At 39.6% G+C, this 26,551-nt stretch overlaps 1 protein-coding gene across 3 annotated transcripts in view; it reads left to right on the top strand.

The window, feature by feature from the left end:
- RFX3 (regulatory factor X3) overlaps positions 1–26,551 on the top strand; it is a 219,317-nt gene that overhangs the window by 180,549 nt on the left and 12,217 nt on the right. For all 3 annotated transcript variants that reach the window (XM_075209024.1, XM_075209034.1, XM_075209016.1), the window contains 9 exons: positions 2,358–2,479; positions 5,672–5,784; positions 13,274–13,389; positions 14,428–14,582; positions 21,416–21,513; positions 21,593–21,742; positions 22,412–22,620; positions 25,111–25,264; positions 26,135–26,177. In XM_075209024.1, the coding sequence (XP_075065125.1) occupies positions 2,358–2,479; positions 5,672–5,784; positions 13,274–13,389; positions 14,428–14,582; positions 21,416–21,513; positions 21,593–21,742; positions 22,412–22,620; positions 25,111–25,264; positions 26,135–26,177 (1,160 nt within the window). The remainder of the gene's footprint in view (positions 1–2,357; positions 2,480–5,671; positions 5,785–13,273; positions 13,390–14,427; positions 14,583–21,415; positions 21,514–21,592; positions 21,743–22,411; positions 22,621–25,110; positions 25,265–26,134; positions 26,178–26,551) is intronic.

Raw genomic sequence — 26,551 nt, 5'->3', positions numbered from 1 at the left:
CTGCACTACATTATATTTCCTTGGACAGAGATTTCTCTGTGTAGACAATTTATGCATAATTTATGTGGGGCAAAATAAAACAGAAGTGATCTAACTATTTAGTAAACATACTATATAATTGTCCAGCACTATGTAAAATAATATTTATGATCATGCGGGTGAGTGATGTTAACTGTGACGAAATGAGTGTGATAACCCTGTGACCATTCGGTTTCTCATTTCTCACATAATGTGGATTATAGCAAATACTTTTTATAGCCCATGCTTTTGTTCCCCAGCTCACCAGACTACAACTGCATTGTCCAATTACATGTGGTTGGGGGGACATTGTGGTTCAGTATAGATGTGTATATTGTGTATTGATGACTTGCGGTGATGTTGTTCATTGTCCTTAAACTGAAGCCAGGCAGGAGGGTTATGGGTAAAGATCAGGTGGTGTCCACAATACAGGTGAGAGGGCGGGAGCTGCAGTCATTCTCCACCCTCCTTCCTCTACAGGAAGCATGGAACAGCTGGGGACCCTGTGACATCACAAAGTAGTGTAAGGGGTTAATTTTAGGAGGGGCTCACTGCTACCTTATCCTTGGAAGTAGGGGAAGACAATTAGCATCAATTGTTCTCCTTAGGACTAGTCCAGACGTTCTGTCTGCATCCCAGCAGGGGGCTTCTGTGAAAGGACAGCTCATCTTCACTGCTCTGTCCAAACCCCCTAGTCCTGCACTGACCAATGGTTAAGAAGAATAGACCCAGGGGTTTGTCCAGGGAGGGGAAAGATTGTGGAAATTAGTTATAAGGAACGACTCCAGGGGGGAAGGGTGTTCATTCTGGGATTTCATTCATGAAGGTGCAAGATCGAGTTTTGAATTGTCGTTCTCTAACTAGAGTCTATATATGCATCTGAGAGAGATCCATGGGTCGTGAAGTCTGGACAGCCAGGTGACTATAAGTCCTTAAACTATTGGGGTAAGGGACGGATAAAGTGGTAAACCTGCCTGGCATTTATTTACTGTGTGTACATAATATTCTAGTGTTGTTTGTATGACAATAAATATACTGTTGTATTTCTATAACTGCCTTTGCCTGAGTGACCATACGAATCCTAGAAGGTACTGGGTAGATTTCCCTGGCATAGGAAGACACCCGTGGGTGGTCAACCAGCGTGAAGTGGGTAGCATTGGGCCAGATAAACCCGGTATCTTCACATTAACGTTGTTACCCAGCACTACTTCCTTTACACTGGAGCTGTAGAAATTATGGTTTTGAGTTTTTAAAGGAGATAAAGTTTGTATTGCTTTGCTTAAACTCTCATGTTACCACTCTGCAATTGTTTTTTTCCATCTGGTCTGTCACAGAATCGTTTGGTAATATGACATTCCTATAAAGTGCTTTGCTGCATGTGTTGGATCTTCAGACATAGTACCTTTTAGTGATTCATTTACATTATTACTAGCCTGCTTGCAGGTTGTTAAAGATATTCACTCGGGGCTTGATTATAGAACATTTGTCGCACTGCATGTGCACAACTTGTGCCCATATTTTGAGTTGAGCATATCTTATATTTGCGTCCACTTGTGCTCGGAGAGGCAAGTCAGTGACGTTTACTTATAAGCTCAATATGGTAGGGGCATGGAGACACAAGTCATTTAACCCTTAGAGATGCATCCTATTTTGCCTGGCACATAATTCTAACATAAAACTTTTTTCTTTATGTATCCTGTTTTTATTGAAAAATGGTTATGTATCAAATGGAAGATAGTACAGTGGTATAAACTTTGAGTAACATTACAATCCATCTTCCAGCTGTAAATAATGTGAACAAAGAAGGACAGACAAGGAGTGACAGGCAAGATGTAGCGGAGAAAGAGGGAGAAAAGGCAGAAGAGGAGAGCGGTAGGAGGGAAAAGGGGACTGTGGGGACTCCTCAGGGTAACATAAAACTTTTAAGAGTGATATGTTTGCGTGACCCGTAGGCTTGGTGCAAGTTCCCCAATTGATGACCACCACACATTTGTGCTAGACATATCTATACACTTGATTTAAAGTTGTACGTATATTAAGATACATGCAGCTCAACATATAGTTGCAGAAAGGTAAGTGTATGGATGCAAATTTTTGCTTGTCTGCAACGTTTGCAATTTTTGTTTACGGTTTTTGTAATATAAATTACTTACACTATTGATTTAATTAATTAATTTAATTTCCAATATGTCACCCTCAGTGTACAATCATATATAGTCCAAAAATGAGTTGTGCTCAGAACCACAGTTATATTACCTTTTACCTTCTTAACCTCAACAAGTATGGTTTGGAGCAGACTAAACATAACTGTGTGTTGTATTTTCTTCTTCCTTTGACAGGTACAAGCCTATGCAGAAAGTGGATGGAGTAGGAGACGGATTTGCAGGGAGTGGACCACAGACAGGTGCATCTGTTGAGCAAACTGTAATTGCCCAAAGCCAACATCACCAACAGTTTTTAGGTAAGAGTCTGGACAATAAGTAACTTTGAAACAGAAGTATAGTCTGATAATCATTGTCCATGTGAACACACTTACAATTTCTGTATGGTGTGGAGAATGGGAAAAATTGACAATGATGTTAATTTGAACAAAGGTGTCAGATATTGAAAGGAATAATACAATTAAATAGGGAATTTATTTAATCTCCTGTCGTTTTTATTACTTCTATCTAATCACATTAATGCACATGTCCCACTTGTGAGAGCTTCCTTACATTGCTAATCAGGTTTACAAAGCATAGTCCAGGACTTGTGTTACTGGTTTTTCTAAGCATCCATCATAAAATGGGCATCCATACCAAGAGCTTACATGATGTGTGGGATAAAGCACTTCATACAGTAGATTGTATGTATATTAGAAGTCACAGAGGATTTCTATGGCCGTATCACAGGGCTTTTGAGTGAGTGCTTTTATACAGGAATTGGAGGTAGCTTCCAATATCCAATATGAGGTGCTTTATTCCTTGTAATACAAGTGAAAACTGAAGTAATGACTTCAGAACTCACCAATAATAAGCAGTGACTTCAGTTTGGTTTATAAAAGTCTCATTTAAGGGAGCTGATATATTAATATCACTTGTACATTTTAATGGGCATGCAAATATGTCCAAACAATTCCACTATCTAGTGAAATTGTATTTATTGCTCTCTGTGATATTGTTATGTTAAAGGGACATATAAAGTGGTTTATACATAAGTAATACAACTTTTAAATACGGCTCTATATGGTATACGGTATATTTAGATTGTAAATTATATTTCTTCAGAATACATGACAGTAGCTATTAGATGTCTAGTAATCATACTATTCTCATAGCACCAAGAGCAAATCAGAAAACAAAAGTTTATTTTGCATAAGATTTGCACCAGCAACGTTTTTCTTGCCACGTGTTAGCTTTTTTAACTTCTGGTTTGTTTTTAGTAATAACTTTTAAATAAGAAATATAAAAGCAACTCTATAATTCTAGTTTTGATGTAAGCTTGTGTTTGAGACATTGTGCGCTCTTCATTCAATTTCTGTGAGCAAGATTCACTGGTTTATATGGTTCTGATAGTGGTGATATGAAATCTCATGTAGTAAAACTGCAGACAACAGAATAGTCATTAAGGCAACTGAATAGCATCTGGAAAATCCATGTCGGTAAATGTTTTTCATCGTTTATCCAGTCCAAACTTTTATCCTTTCTTTATTATGTGGGTTTTGCTGTGTGCTTCCCTTTATAGAAGCCCACACTACTGAGTGATTGTATCCTTTTGCACATTTATGTTCATTTGACCGCTGACTTCAGGCTTTTTTCAGCCTGGCTTTGCTTACCACCTACTGTGTCATTCTTTGGTTTTATTTCCCCCTTCTTACCGTGAACGTTTGTTTAGTTCTCAATTTTTTCTGAGTCCTGAGTTCACAGCCTCAGAGTTTTACATTTGTGTTGGCCTGCAGGGAGCTGGAACAATGAAGAGGGGGAAGCCCAACGCTTATATTTTGTTGTAAATGGGAGCACTGCTGGCACATATACTATCATAGTTCTGTGCTTTTACCAACAGTATTTTATACCTCCTTGAGTCTGACCACACTTTCAGAAGACATTGATGTTGATTTCAGTTAGTCAATGCACATATGTTTTTATTGCAGAATACAATAAAATGTTTCTTAACCTTACTTTTGAAAATAATTTCCAGGGACACTTTGATGTTTGACGTTTGTTTCTGCATGTGTTGTGTGCAAAGTACTTTATATAGACCGATACACAATCTAACATGACTACTGGACATGATCATATTACAATTGTAATATACTGTATTTAGATCTAGCAGCCTGGTAGAGGTGTGACTGCACGGACCAATAGGAAGCTATAGTGCACACAGTTACTAGATCTTGTGATGGGTATATGGAGCTCCTACCATCATTGCCACTGCTGGGCCCCTCTCACCTATTTGGTGCCCCTGCACATGTTTAGCTTCACTTTTCTTACATCTAGCTATGAGGTAGCTTTAAACCGTTACAAACCAAATTTTAGATTAGAGATGAGTGAATTTTTTTAAACTTTCCAAGAATATTTGCCGCATTTTGCATTTACATGTTTCTAGTCCCACCACAGAATAATTTGTTTAGCTTGGAGTTCTATCCCCACAAACCGACACATTTTAAGTGATGATCAATTTATTCAAATACAATGCAGAATGACGAAGCAAAAGTCTATCTCTTGAACTTCACACCTCTGCGAAATGGTTTATGATATTGTAAAAGTCAATTCTCACACAATGTTACCACTACTTTGCTCGTCTTTAGTACTGAGCTATACATAAATGTTTGATCATTATTAACATTCTGGAACTCATTTTCAAAAAGCATCACAGAAGTAGGTGGAGCCTGTTTATTGCTTTAGCACCAATCCAAAGATAGACATATGAAATAGGAAGAGAATGGTACATACAGCATGCCTGATTATTCTATTTTACAATACACCGCTTTAGCATACTTGCCATTTCTCCCGAAATGGTGGGAGTATGTTTTTCTTTTAGTCGTCATCATCATTTATTTATTTATATGTGACATACAAAGCAGTAAGCCTTGTTTGTTTGCATTGCACAACAGAAAGCAGAACAGATGGGTATTTAGTAACAGAGAGCAAATTTGCAGTAACTTGTAGCAACCAATCAGCAATTATCAGTACATTTTAAAAGCAAATCTGATTTGTAGCTGTTGGTTTTTGTTCTTTTGCTTTTTTTTTTTAGTAAATAACACAATGCTTATGTGCAATACCTTTGTATTACTCTTTTAGGTACATTTTTGAACTGGGTAGTTTTTCAAGTAACATTTATAACTATTTGATGTATTTCAATATTTATTAATGTTCAGGTTATTGTTCCTCATTTCAACTTGGCAAGATGGAAGTCACATGTAACATCAGCTGTACATATTTATAGACTTCATTGGAAGACATATCTCATGCCATGAGTTTGTTTAAAAATATTATATATTTTTTATTGCAACATTAGTAAAAGAGTAAAAATAAAAATTTGTCAGCCTCTGCTCATTAAGTAATGTGACCTTTTAGAATGTCTGTCTTGCTATGCTTCTTAAATATTTTCCTAATGAAGCTGTAATTGGCACCATCCACAATATCTTTCTTCCATTATGTTGTTATGGCAACAGATGCGTCTAGAGCACTTCCAGAGTTTGCAGAAGTTGAAATATCTTCTCTGCCAGATGGTACAACCTTTGAAGATATCAAGTCACTGCAGAGTCTTTATCGGGAGCACTGTGAGGTAAGACACCTATGTCTTTGTGAGAATTACTACTCCCACACGACTATTTATTTGTTCTGTGCTCTGCTGTGTCCTTAATAATCCCTGATAAAGAGTGCTGTAGGTATACTAGAGAATATATAGAATATAGCTGAAGGACTAAATACATTTTCACACTTGTGGAGCAAAGTTAAACTTCAAGATGGTCAGCATGCAGAATCTTCTAATGTGTCCATGTTGGATAAAATTATATGACTACAGTAGGCTTATTTAGAAAAGCTTACTTGAAGCACTGGCTTAACTAGAAACTTTTGAATTGAGTTCCCAATCTTAATCTTGTCTTGTGTCATGGAAAAGTCTCTAGCAAATAGCATAGCTGCCAACTATTACTCTTTTGGAATTTTCCAGTTTTCCGGCATGTGTAAAAAATCCTCCATTGACTCCCACAAATGTTCATTTGTCTGCCAATTACATACCTCCCAACTGTCCCTATATTGTCTGGACAGTCACGATATGAGGACTCTGTCTCAATCTTTATCTTTCGGGCAGCTTTGTCCTGCAGGCCCAGGCGGAGGTATGTCCTGGTCACTGCTGCTCTGCATAGCAAAGCAGTGGTGAACTGCAGCCACTGGTGCCCGCGGCATTAAAGGGATGTATGCATGCAGCCCAGGACTTTGGGAAGGAGAGGACACGCTGGTGATGCGTGGTCACGCCTTTTTTTCACATCATTGTCCTGACTCCCCAACTTAAAAAAATGGAAAGTATGTAAATATATTGTATATGTATTATCTATATATATATATATATATATATATATATATATATATATATATATATATATGCCTAGTGGCGTGTGTTAGTCTGTCTGTCTGTCTGTGTGTGTGTGTGTGTGTGTGTGTGGAAAAAATAAAACCAAGCTGCAGCACCACCTGCTGGGCGGAGTTATACACTGATCTACTAAATTCTTAGTGTGTGTGGGAAAAAAAATTCAGAAAGGGCTGAAATTTGGTATACTAAGATGTTTTTAATTTGTTCATTTAATTTTCCGGGGGTGACAGAGCGAGAGGAGTGTGATACTCAGGACCGCTGAGAGAGATCCCTGTGTCTGGATAGACATCTGGATAGATGTGGCGATAAAGATGAAGGATGAGGTGATGGAGAAAAATGATGAGGTGGTGACATGTGGACAACACCACGTTAAAAAAGGGCGCTTACGTCGGGAAGTAACGCTCTCCCCTGAGGAGGCCTGGGCTATGGCCCAAATGCACGACAAGAACCTTTTTAACACCTTAAGTAGCTTGATTTGACTAGAATGCATGAGCACGGGTTAACTTGTATAATATATATATATATATATATATATATATATATATATATATATATACACAGAGAGAGAAAGAGATGTCAGTCAACTTCTTGTTTTAACTCAAATGTACATTTAGTGTTTGCAACACAATAAAAGACAACACTTCTTGTCAGGATGACACCAGCAAACAGCACCCTTTGCTTACACCTCCTGGTGACCCTAATGCTAACTAAACATAGTCCAGATCTCTCATAACTGGACAACTAGTTCAGCATCAGTCACAAACTTAAAATGAACAACACAGTCTTTTAACCACTGCACACCAATCACAGACTACAAATCAGTAACACCCATAAGGTGTTTGTGTGCTATGGGAAAGACTGTGTGGGAGACAGGGGCGGATTGGGAACTTAAATTGGCCCTGGAAAAAATAATTGAAGTGGCCTCGTGTGGGCGGGACCAAATCAAATGTAGGTGGGGCCAACACAAAAGTAGGCGGGGTTTAGAAGTACTGATATTTGGCTGTAGTAACATTTAAGAAAACCTACATGTGTTGACTTAATACACAGGGAGTCATCTCTAAAGGAATGCAGGGAAAAAGCTGCCAGTCCTGAGCTATAAAAATACATGAATCCTTTTGCATGATATGCGACTGGTTTATACCTCTGTCTCCAACTTGTTTAGTTGCTTATTAACACATCCATCCAATATTCCCTTTATAGAAACATATCTGATTTTAGTTAATAAGTTTAACTATTATGAAACTTGTTGGCACAAAAGCATTTGATCAGGCTGCCAGAGCAGCATATGAGGACCTCACTGTTGCATCTTTCCCTGATGTCCTGAGATGCAAACTACCAGTCAAATCTCTCTCTAAGTGTGTGTGTGTCTGTGTGTCTGTGTGTGTCTGTGTGTTCCAAAACATGCATTTCAAATTATCCTTATAATAAATGGCTTTCCAGGTGCGATCATCACAAAGCTGAAATTCTTGCCATAATGCAACAAAACACTTATTTTGCAACAATTGTGTATGAGCCCTAATGTGCCCAGTGATTGGGGGTGGGTTGCAATAACAGTGCAGGGAGGGTTGGAAGACAATGGCATAAGTGAAGGAGAGAGCTATTCCAAGGGTTTGCTGCTGATACAGTAAGTGCAAAGGAGCAGGATTAATAATATTGTCAGTGTAATGGGGGCTGGTCATATGTTCAACAATGTGATCTGAGAATGGGATCAGTGCAAGGTAGAAGGCAGGCAATGGGATCAATATAGGATCCACTAAAGTATCAACAGAGCTGGATTAAAGCTCCGGGGGGCCTGGGGCACTTAAGACAGGGTGGTTGTCATTTTAGACATATACACTGTTAGGTGCACGTAGCTCTGCCTTCACTAGCAGTACAGTGTGAAGCGAGACATACCTTCCAACTGTCCTTGTTGTCGGACCAAACCTGACCAAGCGTGACAGTCACCAGATTCCGGACAGTTGACAGACTCTCCTGTTCTTGCCACTTTCACCACCTGTGGCTTCTGGTGTCTTTAGCTCAGTTGCTGCTTGTCTGGATCCTGGAATGTTGGAGGCCCTATTTGGAAAACAAAATGGGTACATGACATTTAGAAAACTCCAAGCAGCCCTGGCTTTAAAATAATAGTATTCCCATTTAAAAAATAAACCTATCTCCCTTCCTCCAAACAGCCCTAGCAATAAATTAATAGCATTAACGTTTAACAAATATAACCATTTCCCACAACAATCCACATTCAATATATAGCCCTCCTCCCCAAACTCAGCCCCACATTCAATTAATAGCCCAAAACCACCCCAGCATTAAATTAAAGATCTTGTCACCTCACCGTAAATTAATAGAGCCCACTATTAAACTGCTCCACCATCAACCAACAAATAAATTAATAGCACTGACCATTAAATAATTAGCTCCGACCCACAGTCCACCTTTAAATTAATAGCCTACCTCCCACCCAAATTACAGTAGAGACCCCCCAGCAATAAATTCATAGCATTTATGTTAAACATACCTATTTCCTGCAACTATCACTGCCATTAAATAATTCATATTCATATTTACATTCAGCCCAAAATAAACCCACATTCAAATTATAGCCCCCAAACCACCCAAGGATTAAGTTAAAGGTCCCATCACCCCATCCTAAATTAACATCCCCACTATTAAATTAAATTGCCCCACCATCACCCCCAAAAATAAAATATACACTCACTAAATAATTAGCCCCAACCTACACTACATCATTAAATTAATTGTCTACCTCACACCCACATTATATTAAGACCCCCCCCCACTCACTTCCCTCACACATTATAGTAAAGTAGCAGCCCCCCTTTCTGTCACATAGTATAACAGTATAGCAGCCCCTTCTCTCACATATAATAGTAGAGAGCACCCCACATAGTAAAATAGCATTGCAGCCCCCCATATAGCAAAATAGTATAGCAGCCCCTCACATAGCAAAAGAATAGTGTAACAGTCCCACATAGCAAAATAATAGTGTAACAGCCCCCACACAGCAAAATAATAGTATAACAGCCCCCACACAGCAAAATAATAGTATAACAGCCCCCCACATAGCAAAATAATAGTATAACAGCCCCCACATAGCAAAAGAATAGTACAACAGCCCCCACATAGCAAAAGAATAGTACAACAGCCCCCCACATAGCAAAAGAATACTATAACAGGCCCCCACATAGCAAAAGAATACTATAACAGGCCCCCACATAGCAAAAGAATACTATAACAGGCCCCCACATAGCAAAAGAATACTATAACAGCCCCCACATAGCAAAAGAATACTATAACAGGCCCCCACATAGCAAAAGAATACTATAACAGGCCCCACATAGCAAAAGAATACTATAACAGGCCCCCACATAGCAAAAGAATACTATAACAGCCCCCACATAGCAAAAGAATAGTATAACAGCCCCCCCTCACACTTACACTTACCTTTTTGGAGGCATGCTCTATTGAAGTCTTCTCTGCTGTATTGCACGTGTACACATGGGACAGCACCTGTCACGTGGTGCTCGTCCCATGTGGCATTCTGCCTGAATGGGACTGGAGGAGGCCAAGTATGGAGGGGAGCCCCCTGATTCTTATTTTTATAAGTTATTTTTTTTACTCCTCGTGGCAGCGCCGGCCTCATTCTACCCCCCCCCCCCCCCCCCTCGTTGGAACCCCTGGTCCGGGGGAGAGGGGACCGGATAGAACGAGGCTGGCGCCGACGGGAGGAGTAAAAAAAATAACTTATAAGAATCAGGTGGCCTGCAGCGGCCTCAGGTGTCACTGGCCTCCCGGGAAAATTCCCGGTCAGGGCAATGACCAATCCGCCCCTGGTGGGAGATAACTCTGTATGCAGCTTTACTTAGCAGAATTCCTGGGACCTCATCTGTCCCTATGCAGGGGAGCTGTGGCAAATAGGACTCTTTGCTACAATATATACAGGGGCTGACTGGCAAAATTTATTCTGGGGGCTCGGCTCATCAGTCTATAAGGAACATCTTAAAAGGAAAATAAAGCAGGTTGCCCAGTGACCCAGCCCAAGGTAGCCTAGTATGTGACCAGCCCAGGGGGCATATGTCCCCCTGACATCCAGCCCAGCCAGTCTCTGTAATTGTATAGTCTACATGATAACAGACACTTTATCAAGTGCTTTAACGCTTTGCAGTGTTGTTTATATTGTAAATTGTTATTTTTTCATTATCTGTGTGCTTGTTGTGATGGAAGAAAGATTTCACTGTTTTTTCATAACATGAATTTTACTTTGAAATGTTGGGAAGTATGGCATAGGATATCACAACTAAAAAGATGTGATCACCGAGGAGTATATGCGGATATAACATAAAAAAGAGCACTAGAGCTTTAATACTTATCCTACAGGCAGAACATTAAATGGTGCTCTTATGGTGTATGGCCTGCCATCTGATGTATATCTATGTTCTCTTCCACTATTAATAGTGCATTCTGTTTTTTCCAGAATATACCAGTATTCATCTAATAGTGTAGTTGAACAATTCAGTGTTTCAAAGAGGTGTTCGTTGCACATATACTAGACAGAACACAGTTCCCATACATCCAAATGTAGTTTTTGTGGTGCTTACTGTGAACAATATCAGTGGAAGGACACTTTTAGGGTTAGGTTAGTAACCAACATGTCATGATGTAAAATGTATGCCAAATATGCCTCCTTGTCCTACGTTTTAATGAGGACAGTAGAGAAGGCTCTCGTTCAATATTAGTCATAATACTCTCCTTAAATATTGTGTATTTTTATTTCTGGCTTAAGGCTGATGTACATAAATCAATTGTTCTGCCCTTTTGGTGCCTTCTTCTCCACCACCATCATCAGGCCTGTTATGTTGAAGTTATGTTGAAGTTTGGACATAAGGGGACAGTATGCATATATAAGTTGTGTGACTCTTTGCAAGAGAGATTGTAATAGTCACTCACGTGTGTTTCCATTATTCTGAAAAAGCCTTAGCATTAGCTAGATTATGATGAAGTAATAAGTTATTAGATTAACACTTTCAAGAATTTAGAAAAAATAAATCCCCCCCTTAGAAATCTTGTTTTGTAGGCCTGTTATTGTGTTGTCTTCAATGGTTTACTGTTCTCAAGTTGTCTGACAGTTTCCAGTCCATTGCACTTAACACAAAACACCTGTATGTGAGAGTTACTGAATTACATGGGTTTATGTCAGACCAAAGACAGCTCAGTATAAGCAATACATGTTGCTTAGTGTACTGAGTTTATTTTCCAAATTCAGGATTACAGTGGAGGTTTCTCATAAAAGTTATTTGAATTTGGGAGCACATGGCTTAGATGGTACATTGCCTAGGAAAAGTAAGAGTTTTGTTATTTATTTTGTTCCAAAGTAATAGGGACTGACCACAGACAAAACATGGAGATTACAAGTTTGTGGCATCAGTCCTCCTTGTTTTGTGCATTTAGCACCAAGATGTCAGCATTACAGATATGCAGAAAATTCAATAGGCCAGGGGGAGGTCAGACTGTATGCATAACTAAAACAAAATGGCATATGTGCAGCCCCGATATTTAAATAAACTAAAAGAGGAAATGAACAGGAACATTTGGAAAACGTCAGTGGTAAGCTGAGTGCACATGCATTGTATCATAAAAGATTAACACTAGAACACAGCAATAAAATATACACCCGTTTTCCTCTTCCCAAAGTTGTTTAATAATAAAATGGGGGGTTAAAACAAGTTTTTAGTCTGTTTTTGCATATAGTGCATGGGCTGCACATATGTTTACTGTCAATGCAAGACAATGTTGAAATGTATTATTATGGAATGTGTATATTTAAGTGTTCTATAAGTGCAAAATCAGGCACACTAGTCTAGAAGAAAGACACAAGTTGACTCCATAATGTCAAACTTTTAATTTCCTGGAGAACTCAGACACATGAAAAATGTTTTTCTCTAGATGTGATTTAATCATACTTGCCAACTTTTCCTCATTGCCTTCAGGGAGATCCCGGAGGAGGTGGGCGTGTGGGGGCGGGGCTTGACAAATCATATAATTTTGGTCCCGCCCCCTAAACGATTGTCACAATGTTGGCCAATTACAGCAGGGGGTGGGGCTAACATGATGCGATATTTGCGTCATTAAGTCCCCCCCCCACCACCACTTATCTTTCCCGGGAGGTCTCCCACAAATGTGGGAGTCTCCAAGACATTCCGGGAGAGTAGGGAGAGTAGGCAACTATGCGTTAAAGAAAATCAGCTAATGAATCTCTAGAGACTGAAGTGTCTTTGACAGGTAAGACAACATGACTTCAGTAATGGAGACAGAAATGTAAGTCTTTGATTAAATCTTGATCTCCATGAAAATGGCCACCTACATATGCATCAATTCAGGGACATAGGACACAATTTCTGGACTGTGTCATCATGCCACAGATGGTGAAGCCAACCACGTCTTGTACTGGCTCAGCATCAGGGAGAATGCCAGACTCTTCAGGGAGTGAGGGAGATCACCCCTATTTCAGGGAGTCTCCCTGACATTCAGGGAGAGTTGGCAAGTATTGATTTAATACTATTTGAACAATGTATTGTTTAAAATAAAAACAACTTTCTTCTGACATGAAAATAATGTACATTGCATTGAGCCTCTCTGTTAATTGCAACCTTTCCTCCTCTTGTTTGCACAGGCAATACTGGATGTTGTTGTAAACCTGCAGTTTAGTCTGATTGAGAAGTTATGGCAAACATTCTGGCGTTACTCTCCGTCCTCTACAGCTGATGGCACCACCATTACAGAATCTGGGTAAGAGCTTCTTCACTCCAAGACAACTCTTTTCTTATTATGGAATGTTTTCATAATGCAGCTGTATTATTAAGGGAATAAGCCTTTTGTGGGAAAGCAAAACCGTGTTGCTCAGCTACACTCTTTCCACCATTCTAGGCATGCGGTGGCAGCTGGAGATGGCTGAGCTGTAGATCAGCTCTATTCCCTAGCTCTCACATAATCCTTTTGTTTTCAAAAATATAAAACGTTAAAAATCTGTGAAGGCAGTGGGAACTTACACGCTGGTGCAGAAGAGTGTCATTAGACCATGGCCTGGGTTGTTTCAAAGATCTCCTGAATACCATCTCAACACATTTTAGATTGTAAGCTCATTTGGACAGGGCCAACATTACTTTTTGTCTCATGTCATTGTATGTATTTTGTTAGTGTTCTGATCCCATCAATGTTCAGTGTTGCTAAATATGTCAGCACATTATAGATAAAGGGTAATAATAGTATAGAGTGCAAAGTCTAATTAGCTCAGTTTTTCTATGAATATTAAGATAGTAACAGATATTCATGATACTACCAATAAACTATGTTTTCTTGATGTTCATTTATAAACTGGGAATGCAAAACTACATTTCCAATATAACAGAGATGCTCTGCTGACAATTATTTATGTGACAGTGTTTTGAAAACGTCTGTGATCACTAGATTGACAATAGAGGTATGTCATTGTGTTTTAAGGCGGAGCAGAATATTTTACAGCTTTTGCAGAGAGTACAATCTATTGAATTATCTCCAGAGTACAGCAGCTGTTCTGTAATGGAGTGCATTTTACTGTTCATTATAACACATCAAATTATACATTTATATCTTCAGTTCTCTTGTAAGTGTATTGTTGTTAGTTTCCTTGTTATGTTTTAAATCATTTTAGGATCAAAATTGACTTGAAATGGTTCAGTATAATACTGTCAATCGTGTCTTTCATTCTTTCTTGTATTCTTTAGTTTACATGCTGTAATATACCTCATTTACATTTGATCTTTTTTTCTATCTATGTTTGTGAGGCAGCAACCTGAGTGAAATGGAAAGCAGACTGCCAAAATCACTGTTGGTTTTGCTGTGCAAAAATGAATCTATTTTGAAATGGATGTGCAACTGTGATCATGTGATGTACCAAGCTTTGGTGGAGATCCTCATTCCTGATGTCCTAAGACCAATTCCTAGTAAGTTTTACTTATAACACGCATAATGCATGTTATAGTCATCTGTTATGGTCTTATAATGCATATGGTAGGTGCTTTGTCACATTAATAAAACCTAAAAAAAACTTTACATTATTATTATTAATTTTTATTTATAAGGCGCCACAAGGCGTCCGCAGTGCCGTACAGAGACAAACAAATTACAATACAATGGGAGACAGCACAGTACAGTAAACAGTAAGCACAGCAACTCAGAAAGCTCAATGCACAGCTAGAGAGGGCGGGGAAGGGGGAGGTAGGATCCGCAAATGACGGGGCCCAAGAAGGAGGGCACGGAAGACAGGGAGACCCCCAGGGGGGAGGAGGAAGCGAGAGTGGACGTGGAGTGGAGCCTCGAGGAGGAGGGCTAAGTAGCTGGAGAGCAGAGTTAGAAGTGGTGGAAACAGGAGGAGAGATGGCCCTGCTCAGAGGAGCGTACAATCTAAGGGGAGGGGTGGACAGACAGAAAGACGCAGGGGAAAGAGGGAGAGTAGGGGGACGGAGGCAGAAGATAAGGTAGGAAGTTAAGTGGGAGACTGAAAGGCTTTAAGAAAAAGGTGGGTTTTTAGGGCCCGTTTGAAACTGGACAGATATGGGGAAGTTCTGATGGAGGGAGGGAGCTTGTTCCAGTGGAGGGGGGCAGCGCGGGCGAAGTCTTGGATACGCGCATGGGAGGAGGTTATAAGGGGGGAAGAGAGGCGACGGTCAGAGGCAGAACGGAGAGGGCGGGATGGAGCATGAATAGAGAGGAGGGTGGAGATGTAGGGCGCAGTGGAGTTGGGGAGGGCCATGTAGGTGAGTGTGAGGAGCTTAAAGAGGATTCTGAAGGGGAATGGGAGCCAGTGAAGGGCTAGGTAGAGGGGGGAGACAGAAGAGGAGCGGCAAGAGAGGAAAATAAGCCTAGCAGCAGCGTTAAGAACAGATCGAAGGGGATGGAGATGAGAGTGGGGGAGGCCAGTGACGAGGAGGTTGCAGTAGTCCAGGCGGGAGATGATCAGAGAGTGGATAAGGCATTTGGTGGCATCTTGGGAGAGGAAGGGCCGGATGCGAGCGATGTTACGCAGCTGGAAGGGGCAGGATTTAGCAAGAGAGAGGATGTGGGGGCCAAAGGAGAGAGAGAAGTCGAGGATGACACCAAGGCAGCGAATTTGGGGGACAGGGGAGATAGAGGTGTTGTCGACAGTGATGGAGAGGTCAGAAGGGGATGAGGTATGAGAGGGAGGAAAAACTATGAGCTCAGTTTTGGCAAGGTTAAGTTTGAGGAATCGAGAGGACATCCAGGAGGAGATGGCAGAGAGGCAGGTGGACACCCTAGAGAGGAGGGAGGGTGAGAGATCAGGAGAGGTATAGTTGAGTGTCGTCGGCGTAAATGTGGTAGCTGAAGCCGAAGGAGCTGATGAGTTCTCCCAGGGAGGAGGTGTATAGAGAGAAGAGTAAGGGTCCCAGAACAGTGCCCTGAGGGACCCCGACTGGAAGGGTGGACGGGGGGGAGAGAGTCCCAGAGGTGGTGACAGAGAAGGATCGGTGAGTAAGGTAAGAGGTGAACCAGGACAGGACTGGGCCGGAGAGGACGAAAGACTGGAGGGTGTGAAGGAGGAGAGGGTGGTCAACGGTGTCAAAGGCTGCAGAGAGGTCAAGGAGGATGAGAAGGGAAAAGTGGCCCCTGGATTTAGCAGAGAGGAGGTCATTGGTGACTTTAACCAGGGCAGTTTCAGTGGAGTGGAGGGGGCGGAAACCAGACTGGAGAGGATCAAGGAGGGAGTATTCAGAAAGGTAGGAGGTGAGACGGCTGCAGACGAGCCTCTCGAGAATTTTGGAGGCAAAAGGGAGAAGAGATATGGGGCGATAGTTTGAGAGAGAAGTGGGGTCGAGATTAGGTTTCTTAAGAATGGGGGATACGAGAGCATGTTTGAAGGAGGAGGGGAAGATGCCAGTGGAGAGGGAGAGATTAAAGAGGTGAGCGAGGTGGGAGCAGGTGGTGGGGGAAAGGGAGCGAAGAAGGTGGGAGGGGATGGGATCCAGGGGACAGGTAGTGGGGGGGGAGGATAAAATGAGAGAGTGGACTTCCTCGCCGTTGGTGGGACGGAAGGAGTGGAGGGGAAGGTGGTTGGGGGGGGGAGGACGGAAGAGTGGGAGGGGTGGAAGAGAGAGTGGAGGAGGAGATTTCAAGTCGGATGGCCTCGATTTTAGAGGAGAAGAAGGAGGCGAAATCGGAGGCAGTCAGGGAGGAGGGGGGGAGGGGAGGGGGCCAGGAGAGTGCTGAAGGTGGCGAAGAGGCGGCGGGGGTTAGAGGACTGGGAAGAGATGAGGGATTTAAAGAAAGATTGTTTAGCGAGGGAGAGGGCAGAGCTGTAGGATGAAAGGATGAATTTAAAGTGGAGGAAGTCAGCCAGGGAGCGGCATTTTCTCCAGTGACGTTCGGTGGTACAGGAGCATTTTTGGAGGAAGCGGGTAAATTTGGAGTCCCAAGGTTGGGGTTTGGAGCAGCGGGGGTGGACGGTGTGGGCAGGGGCAAAAAAAAAAAACATACACAAAAACATCTACAAATTGGGTACATTTCTAACGTATCTCCCACTGATGTGAGAACAGGCATTAGCAAAAATGCAAAGTGGTTGGATGGGCATATTCCTTGTCTTGGAATTCAGAACATTATTGACTGGTTTAGACTCATGTTCATTGAGATATCTCTAGACAATGTCATGCCATATTTCATGATGCAGAAACCTCCCTCTTTCTTAAATTTCTACCACATGGTTGTGCTGCTAAAAAGCATTTAGGTATATCACACGTTTTGAGGCAAAAAGAACAGTTGTTTACAGTGCTTGTCATTACCAGTACAAACCTGACGATAGAAGTGTGAAGTATTGGTTCATATTTTGATTCAAACATTTAAACTTGCATCCCAATGTCAAGCGTCCTCATTTTTTGCGAGTCCCTACACTCACATCTATACTTGAAACATCCCTGAAGTGCAGATATAGTCATGTACACTCACTACACTACATAAGAGTTTAAAATATGACAAGTAGGCTCTTTCCAAAACCATACCTAAATAACACTTTTTATAAGCTCTACATTACCCAAGACAACTTTAGGCATTATTTGTGAGCAAAATAAAAAGGGCTGTGCTCAGCCTCATCTGCATGTTAAGGGAACCAACTGCATGGTAATATAAATGTACACAAAAATAACAGTTGTTGTCGGCGCTTGACATTACCAGTACAAATCTGTTAATACGTAGCACAATACAAATATGAGGTATTGGTATATATCAAATACCTTGATGGATTTTGCTGCTGTAGTACAGGTGCATTATTGTCTAATTTAGTTATTTTTTTACCAAAGAAAGCATATGAGAACTATTAACATTGGTACTACATAAAATGGAGTGATGAAGAAATAATTAAATATAAAAAAGGTCGAAATTAAAAGCACAACTGACAGCTCCTATAATATATTGTCCCATTCTGGTGTCATTTTTCTTCCAACCTTTATCTCGTACGTTTCAAGCATGGCTGGTGCTGGTAGTTCTGAGTTGGCGCATGCGCCTTGATGCCTCTTTGGCACTTTATGGCGAAAGTTTGGAGGTGACTACACTGCACATGTGGAAACTCAGGACTGGGGAGCGCCGCTAGGACTTGCAATTCAGATTTGTATGTTGCTGGCGCACAAAATATAACATTCGGGGCCGACGGGGCTCTTACTGTGTTCCGCCGGCCCAGGATTCAAATTTACCCTATGACCAGATCTAGTTATGTTCATTCCTTTTAGACATAACAACAGATGAGTTTGAGACTATACTTGAAACAATTGTATTTGTGTCTATACAGTAGATCTGTTTTTCGCATTTTAAGGCAATTAAAATAGACAAATCTGCCTGAAAGATAATTCTGTCATAAGATGTAAATCCCCTTTTTAATCACTTATTTAATCAACAGCATTCAATGGTTTCATTACACATATGGAATGAAATGCTGTAAGCAACTAACATTGTGAATTAACAAAATCTTGCTGATATTTGCACAGAATATAGCATGAATAATGTCTAGCAATTGAATTAGCTGTCAATAACATTCCTTTGAGTGCTCTTCATTACTACACAGCACAACCTGTTCATGGAATCCTACATATTAGTATTGTGAATGTACACAATGGCTCAATTTTTCCTGTCTTGTTTATTTAAATATTAAAAGGTGTCCCGGCCCAAATATAATCCATCCGTGGTAGAACACTACTGGTACAATACATCCTGGCTCTGAACATTGAATAATCTGTGTTTTTTTAGTTGATGCACAGGTATAAAATAACACATTTAAGGTCTAACTGAGCTGGCACTGTTGTTCGTTGTGATTCAGTAGCCAATACTCCTACGTACTGCTTGGTCAGCGTGGTCTAATTACGCACTTTGTGTTGCTAAAACATTTTTTTTTTTATTCTGAAAAAATGTACACCATCCATGTCAAAGGTAATCTTACTAATGGGGATTAAAGATAATCTTTTTTTTTTTCTCCCATGAATGTTCTATTTGTGCATAGAGCTTAATGGTTAGGATATTTTGTCCTTCCAGTCATTATTGTGCTGCAGCATGTGTGTCTGTGTTCTGCCCATGAGCCAAGCAGCAGGAATTTGAAAGTCAATGTGATTTTCTGAAGAGCAGTAATCCCAAAGAACCTTGTGGCAAACAAAGCTGCTTTCAATTGATGTGTATGTCTGTGTTGCGCAAGTCTTATTACATGTCGTACTGCACAGAACAATTTGACGCCTACGGCTTTGCACTACATGAATAAACTTATGACCTTCGCTTGCAGCCACAAAAAAGAAAAGTTGTGGAGTTTTATTGCTTACCAAATGAAACTGTTCCACCCATTGGAGTGCAGTGCAGTGCACTGTCACTTTCTAAAAAGTCTTTAGTAAATGTCTATACATGTATTATTACTTAAGGAAACAATTGGAATTAATTTCTATGAAACAGAACTAGATTATATGCAATCCACTGCAGATTCATATTTAATATTTACACAAACTAATAAAATAAATTGTTAAGAGGTTCTCTTATTTGGCATTATTGATATGCCAGAACTCCCTAAGTGCCACTCAAAGGAGGATATATACAGGAAAAGTGTACGTATGCAATAAAACCCATAACAGCTAATCGGCAATTAGCATTGGTTGATCTTGAGTTATAAAATGAAAGCATATTTTTGACTGCTTTATTATTTTGCACACATGTTAATTCCTACCCCCAAATGTAATTCATCATTATGAATTGGCAGGGTCGGCCTTGGCAAATGCAGGACTGTGTGCTATATCCAGTGCACCCCACCCACACAGACACACACAAACAGGACCCACATCTTTTAGATGAGTGCTTTCTCTTCCTACTATCTTCAGTTCACTCTTCTCTCCAACTCTCTCTGTGTCTCCCTTCGGTTCCCTTTCCTTTACACTGCCTCCCATTTCTCTTCTCTCCCTTGTCTGCCCAGCAGCTCTTACCAAGGAAGCGTCTCCCATCCTCTGCAAAGCAGAGTCATACTTCCCCATTAAGCATTCAGGATGTATTGATACCTTGGTTATGCAGTTTTTTTTTGTATTACAATGGGGCGAGGTATTACCATAATACCAGTGGTACTTTAGAGATAATAGGGCCAACAGAGCCATTAAGCATGGGGCTACTGTTGGTACCCCCTAAAAAACAGCTCTGTGTATTGGTTTTCTTTTCTTTAGAAGATAAATCTAATATGATCTTGATATTTTAATGACTTATATATTTGTGTAGCAAATGCATTTAACAGGTACATGCCCTTGAAACTATATTCTTTTTTTTATTTTTTGCAGGGATTTTTTTGGGTGTTTTTTTTTTTTCTATTTTATTTTATGTAACCCACATACCAACATACCATGCAGTTTAAATTTGTCTTTACTGAGCAATGAGAATATAACGTAATATTTTGCATAGATGTTTCACCTGCTGGGGCCAACATTTTGTGTATGGTTGTCTAAGGTATCTGTAACACCTATTACTACTAATGTGTTCTTTGTGTTACATTCTCATTACATGTAAAGGTGGTTACAGATATTGTACAATTTTTGAGTCCATATTAGTAATCCTGAAATGCATACAAGATGTAAACTGTTTTAGAGCAACGCTCATCGCATTGATCTGGTCCTCAGGCTGTGTTGTAGTCACTGCTGAGGACTCGCTGTTCGCTCCTTTTATATAGTAGAAACAACAGCGTTATATGAGACTTGTCTAACTTTCCTTGATGTACATTTTATGACCGTTAGAACTTGTGAACATTTTGTTTTATATATCGTACTGTTTTTCACTTTTTCTCTCACTGTGCTAAAATGAGAGTTAAGCTGACCACACGTTGCATTTTTATTATCCAACGTGGCTGATTTACTACACCTTTCACAGAAACCGCCATGTATTTGAGACTCCCCAGACCACCGAAGATGATGAAGAATAGTTAATATGTATGTACACTTTTTATAGTTTACAGTGCAGTAGTTTCTGGGAGATCACCCAGACTACATGAAGTCTCCTGTGTAGTTGTGGTAAGAATGGCTGTCACTTATATACATCTGAAGACAGTCTAGATAGCAAGAAGCTGAGCGCAAAACTGTCTCATTTGCATATTTTAGAGGTGATTTCTTCATGCACCAATCTGACTTTAACATTTAAAATTTGAAAAAAATCATTATCCACTTTGTATAACTAGAGCGTGCACAATAATGTACTGAGACACTTTAATCTGCGTGTGTTATGCTATATACTGTACTGCATACTGCCTTTCTGTTATGTCTCCCTCAAGGTGCCTTGACCCAAGCCGTTCGTAATTTTGCAAAAAGCCTTGAAGGTTGGCTCTCTAGTGCCATGAGTAATATTCCACAGAGAATGGTACAAACCAAGGTGAGTGACTTCCTCCTCATATGTGGCAGAAGTACAAGTTACCCCTGATTGGAGTATAAACACATTGTCATTTTGACAGGTTGCTGCTGTAAGTGCCTTTGCTCAAACTCTGCGAAGATACACATCTCTCAATCACTTGGCTCAGGCAGCGCGTGCTGTGCTCCAGAATACATCTCAGATTAACCAGATGCTTAATGACCTCAACCGTGTGGACTTTGCCAATGTCCAGGTAAAGCAGAAGGAATGTAGGCTACAGCTACAAACCCCTGTTATCATTACTATGATTGTGGGGGATATGATTATTGGACTTGTGTAGCAGTATGTAGTGGAGGAATTCAATTTAATAGAAAAGACACAATTGCTTATCATAAAGCCCTTAAGGCCATATGTGTACTTTTAGGGACCCCTGGTTTACATTGCACATATATTTATAGTTCCAGCACCTGCTGTTACTACCGCCAAAATGGGAAGGGGGCAATTTTTTTTTAAATAGATTTAATAAACACAAAATAACTCCATGCTTTTAGCATATTTTTATTTACTAGAACATGTTTAATATAGAAATACAAGACCTCTTTTGAAATCTTAAATATTATATAGATAGATAGATAGATATAGATATATATATATATATATATATATATATTTATATATATATATATAAAGTTTGTCTGATAGTCAGATCATAGGAATGTTGCCCACAACTCTCATAGTGGTCCATGACAGTTGTGGGCAACAGGCAGCTCTGTAAGCCCCTCACCTTACTGTTTTGCAATGGTAATGTTACTCCTCGCAATGTTGATATGAAATCACCAGCATAACTCATCAGACTGTTCATGCTTTATGGAAGCACCGACTTTGTGACATTGAATGTAACTGTTCATTTGGTTTGTGACAGGAGCAGGCTTCCTGGGTGTGCCAGTGTGATGATAACATGGTGCAGAGACTAGAAACAGACTTCAAAATGACTCTTCAGCAGCAAAGCACTTTGGAGCAGTGGGCTGCCTGGCTCGATAATGTGGTGACACAAGCACTGAAACCGTATGAAGGAAGGCCCAGCTTTCCTAAGGCAGCTCGACAGTTCCTGCTTAAATGGTCATTTTACAGGTAATGCTGTCATGTGTTCTAAACAAAATACTTTCTCATACCAATATTGCCCTTTATTCAAACAGAGATTTAATAAGTTCAATAGATAGCTGTGACTTCCCTAATTAGCTGACTATGTTGGCTATAACTCTGGTAGTTTGTGGCAGATCCATTGAGTTAATGGGGCTAATGATATCACCAGCTGAGACCTAGCTGTTGCACAAGGATCTTGCAGAGACACAGTGGATTTTCAGTCACAGTTATTCCCAATCAAACAACAAGCTGTACAGTTTTCATAAGTGTAATAGAAATTGAATCTAACCCTATATTTAAAAGCAGAGAACTCTTAAATAGATAACTATGTAGTAAGATTTGTTTACAAACCTTGTAGAAAAAAAATATACATTGTTAAAATATACTTCAGCGTAATGTAAAGAGATTTAAAAAGCCAATGTATCTTGTCCATTCATCTGCTCAGGTTATGTATCAGAAAGGGGAAATTTCATGGGCACAGTTTTTGTTTTTGTTTTTCCTTTATTTTATTTTGAAATCTGCTGTATTGAATACGAAGAATCATTCAGGCTTTACCATAAGGTCCACAGTGAAAATGGCTTCTACAACTCCCCTGCTCATAGCCAAATTAATTGACACACCCCTATTAAAAATGCAAAACATTACTCCCACATATCAACTCAGTCAGATAAAACTTTGTAAATTAGATGGACTGGGAAAACAAATAGGTAGTATGTAACGTTGGGATGTTATGAATGGGAGCCACCAATCAAAGATTTTTTTTTAAGAGACTTTGGGCTAGATTTACTAAGCTGCGGGTTTGAAAAAGTGGGGATGTTGCCTATAGCAACCAATCAGATTCTAGCTGTCATTTTGTAGAATGCACTAAATAAATGAAAGCTAGAATCTGATTGGTTGCTATAGGCAACATCCCCACTTTTTCAAACCCGCAGCTTAGTAAATCTAGTCCTTTGTATCCAAATGCTTGTGTGTCCAATCAGTCTGGAATAAATAAGAAACCTTCACCTGTAATAATGCCGTTGAATGGGGAGATAAAGTAAGCTACTCTGACAGTATGGTTTTTCTCCCTGCTGCTGCTAAAAACAATTACAACATTTAGAGTGGGTTCTCTTTATGTAATATACAAAACAAAGTTTATTCAAACATAATCACTGCAGAAATATCCTACTCTATTCTAGAGTAGATTCCGAGCTTATTCTAGAACACAAGCAGCAGTCCCATATACAGAGGAAATTGTCTACTGTAGGAATAAAACATTGGTCAGAGTGGCTAATTGTCTTTTATACAATAGTTTATACTAATTTCTGATACATGCTGAAGTTTAGCAGTTTGGTAATTTCTCATGATACATATGGAGCAATTACTTTGCCCATTAATTTGTTTTACTATGCCTTGCTACATTGTTCCCTACTTAATATTTTGTGACATGAGCCTTCCATGGTACATCCTCCTACATTGTATGAAAATTATTGTCAATAGCTTTCCACTGAAATGTTTGTCATTTGTTGTTATAATTTAAGTTTGTAGAAACCTATCAGCCAGGGGTGTAACAAGCAGGGGAAGGGGGTGGCGGCGACCTGGCATCAATGCCAGGTCATCCCCCCCACTCTGATGTCCCCGCCTCCCAAGGCCCTCTCTCAGCTCTCAAAAATGGAGAACATTCATGGTCAGAAGAGGCCACCCAGTCTGTTCTATTGGGCTCCTACCCAAATTTTTTCAATGGGGTCCGGCAATGCCCTGTTCCAGCCCTGCCTCTAGTCCCACTGCTTGCAAATTAGAGACATTGAAATAGTATTGAGGGGATGTATGAAATTAAACTTCTCTTTAAATGCCAACTTTTTAACCTTTGATTCAGACAATTTGTTAATATGACAGCTTCCAAGTAACTGCACACTTGTTCGCTGCCCCTTTGCCTCACTTGTTGCCCCTTAAGAAAGACTACTGTGCTGAATCTGCTCTAAACAGCTAGACTAATATAATTGGTAACCTGGTCTTGCACAGTTATACATTGCCAGTGTTGCTTACAGCTAACCGTAAGCTTGCGGTAGGAAGAGGCAGCATGGCACATACTACTGCAATAACTAGCTATATAGTTTTGCTCCCAATTATTTGCTTTTTTTGGTGCTTCACACTAATAGAAAATGAAACGAGCATCCCTATAAGTTTCAACGAAGAAATCTCATTTTAGAAATAGTAAAACGACAATTATAAAATTTGTTTTGTTTGCTTTAGCTAATCTAAAGAACATGTAAATTGCACAATCGTTTTATTAAAAAGGTTGAGATTTATATTTTGTGTATTTGTAAAGTGTCAGCCAATTCTTATTTATAGCCATCTTGTATAGGGATGGAAAGCAAATGTGCTTTCTGTATATGTTTAGAAAATATTTATTTAAAAGTTCCCATGTTGGTGTGAATACTGAAAAAATGCATGTGGAATGCTAACGTTGAAATCTATGGATCTTTGTTTCTCAAACAGTTCCATGGTTATTCGCGACTTAACCTTGCGCAGTGCTGCTAGCTTTGGCTCTTTCCATCTGATTCGCCTTCTCTACGATGAATACATGTTTTATTTAGTTGAACACAGGGTTGCCCAGGCAACTGGAGAATCCCCAATAGCAGTCATGGGAGAGGTGAGTTTGTCAACAAATGATGTAATTGGATGGCTTCCATTTTTTAGTGGCCTTTAGTACTTCTATATGTCAAACTTTATAGATTTATATAAAACCGTAAAAACATATTCTATTCTAACAATTAAAATATCTCATTTGGAGTGTACCTCCGTTTATACTTTGTATGTATCACTATGCTAGAACTTCCATCATTTTGAAGTTAATAACTGGGACTCTTGTGTGGCATGAAGCTTGTTGAAGCCATAAAATGCGCCTCATGCTTCCAAGTGCCATAAAAAGTAAAGCACTTATGAGAATCTAACTCCACTAATTCTGTTCATTTGGCAACACCAAGAGTCAGAATATAAGCATTTTGAATTAAAGATTGGAAACATATAAATATATATATAGACTTGTCCCAGGTGTTCACATGTTTCAGTTCATATAGTTAGATTCACTTGTTTGTATCATTTTTGTTTCACATGGAAATGAACTCTATCATGAAAGTACTGGAGAATTAAAATATATATCTGGTCAGCTAAGCACTGCAATCTGCAAATGTGTGCTGTCATCAGCCAACCAAATGTAGCTACCCATACAGTTTGAATGACCATGTACAATCCCACGTGTGACTTATCCATGTAGTGAATACATTCAATTAACAAGTTAAGCTTAAAATGTATTTCATTGCATATCTGAACCCAAATTTATTGGAGTCCACTGAATACTTTCCCTTTAGATTACCACTTTGCTAAACTAATTTATTTACAAAGATGTTTTGTTCCATCGTACAAAATCATAAAAGAAGACCCAAAAAGCAAAAAAACTTTTATCATAAACATGACTTGTACTATATATTGTATTTACAGCATTTGTATTTACTTCTTGTAGTTTGGTGACTTAAATGATGCATCTCCTGGAAATATGGAAAAAGGTAATTATCCCTTAGCCATAGAGCCTTAAATGTAACATGATTACTATCTGCTTTGCATGCTCCTTTGAGTGACATCCACTCTTAATTGCTGAACCCTCTCTGAAACATGTAGTTAGAACTTCATGTTGCTGTAACATCACAGACTGGAGGGCACTAAAGCTTCATTTATTATTATATTTTATTTCATAATATATGAGAAAATGACTCTCCAGGTAAATGGAGTATTAATATTGTCTCCTGGAGACCATAAAGCAAAAATTATAAAACTATCATGTGCAGCTATATAAAAAGTTTGGATGTTCCATTTTTGTTTCTTTATTTGTAATGTATAAAAAGACCATTGATTTATTGGGTGCAACAGTTTAAAAAAAAAA

This window comes from Mixophyes fleayi, chromosome 1, assembly GCF_038048845.1.
Source record: "Mixophyes fleayi isolate aMixFle1 chromosome 1, aMixFle1.hap1, whole genome shotgun sequence".
NCBI classification, from domain to species: domain Eukaryota; kingdom Metazoa; phylum Chordata; class Amphibia; order Anura; family Limnodynastidae; genus Mixophyes; species Mixophyes fleayi.
This window is presented reverse-complemented; position numbering and strand designations above follow the sequence as displayed.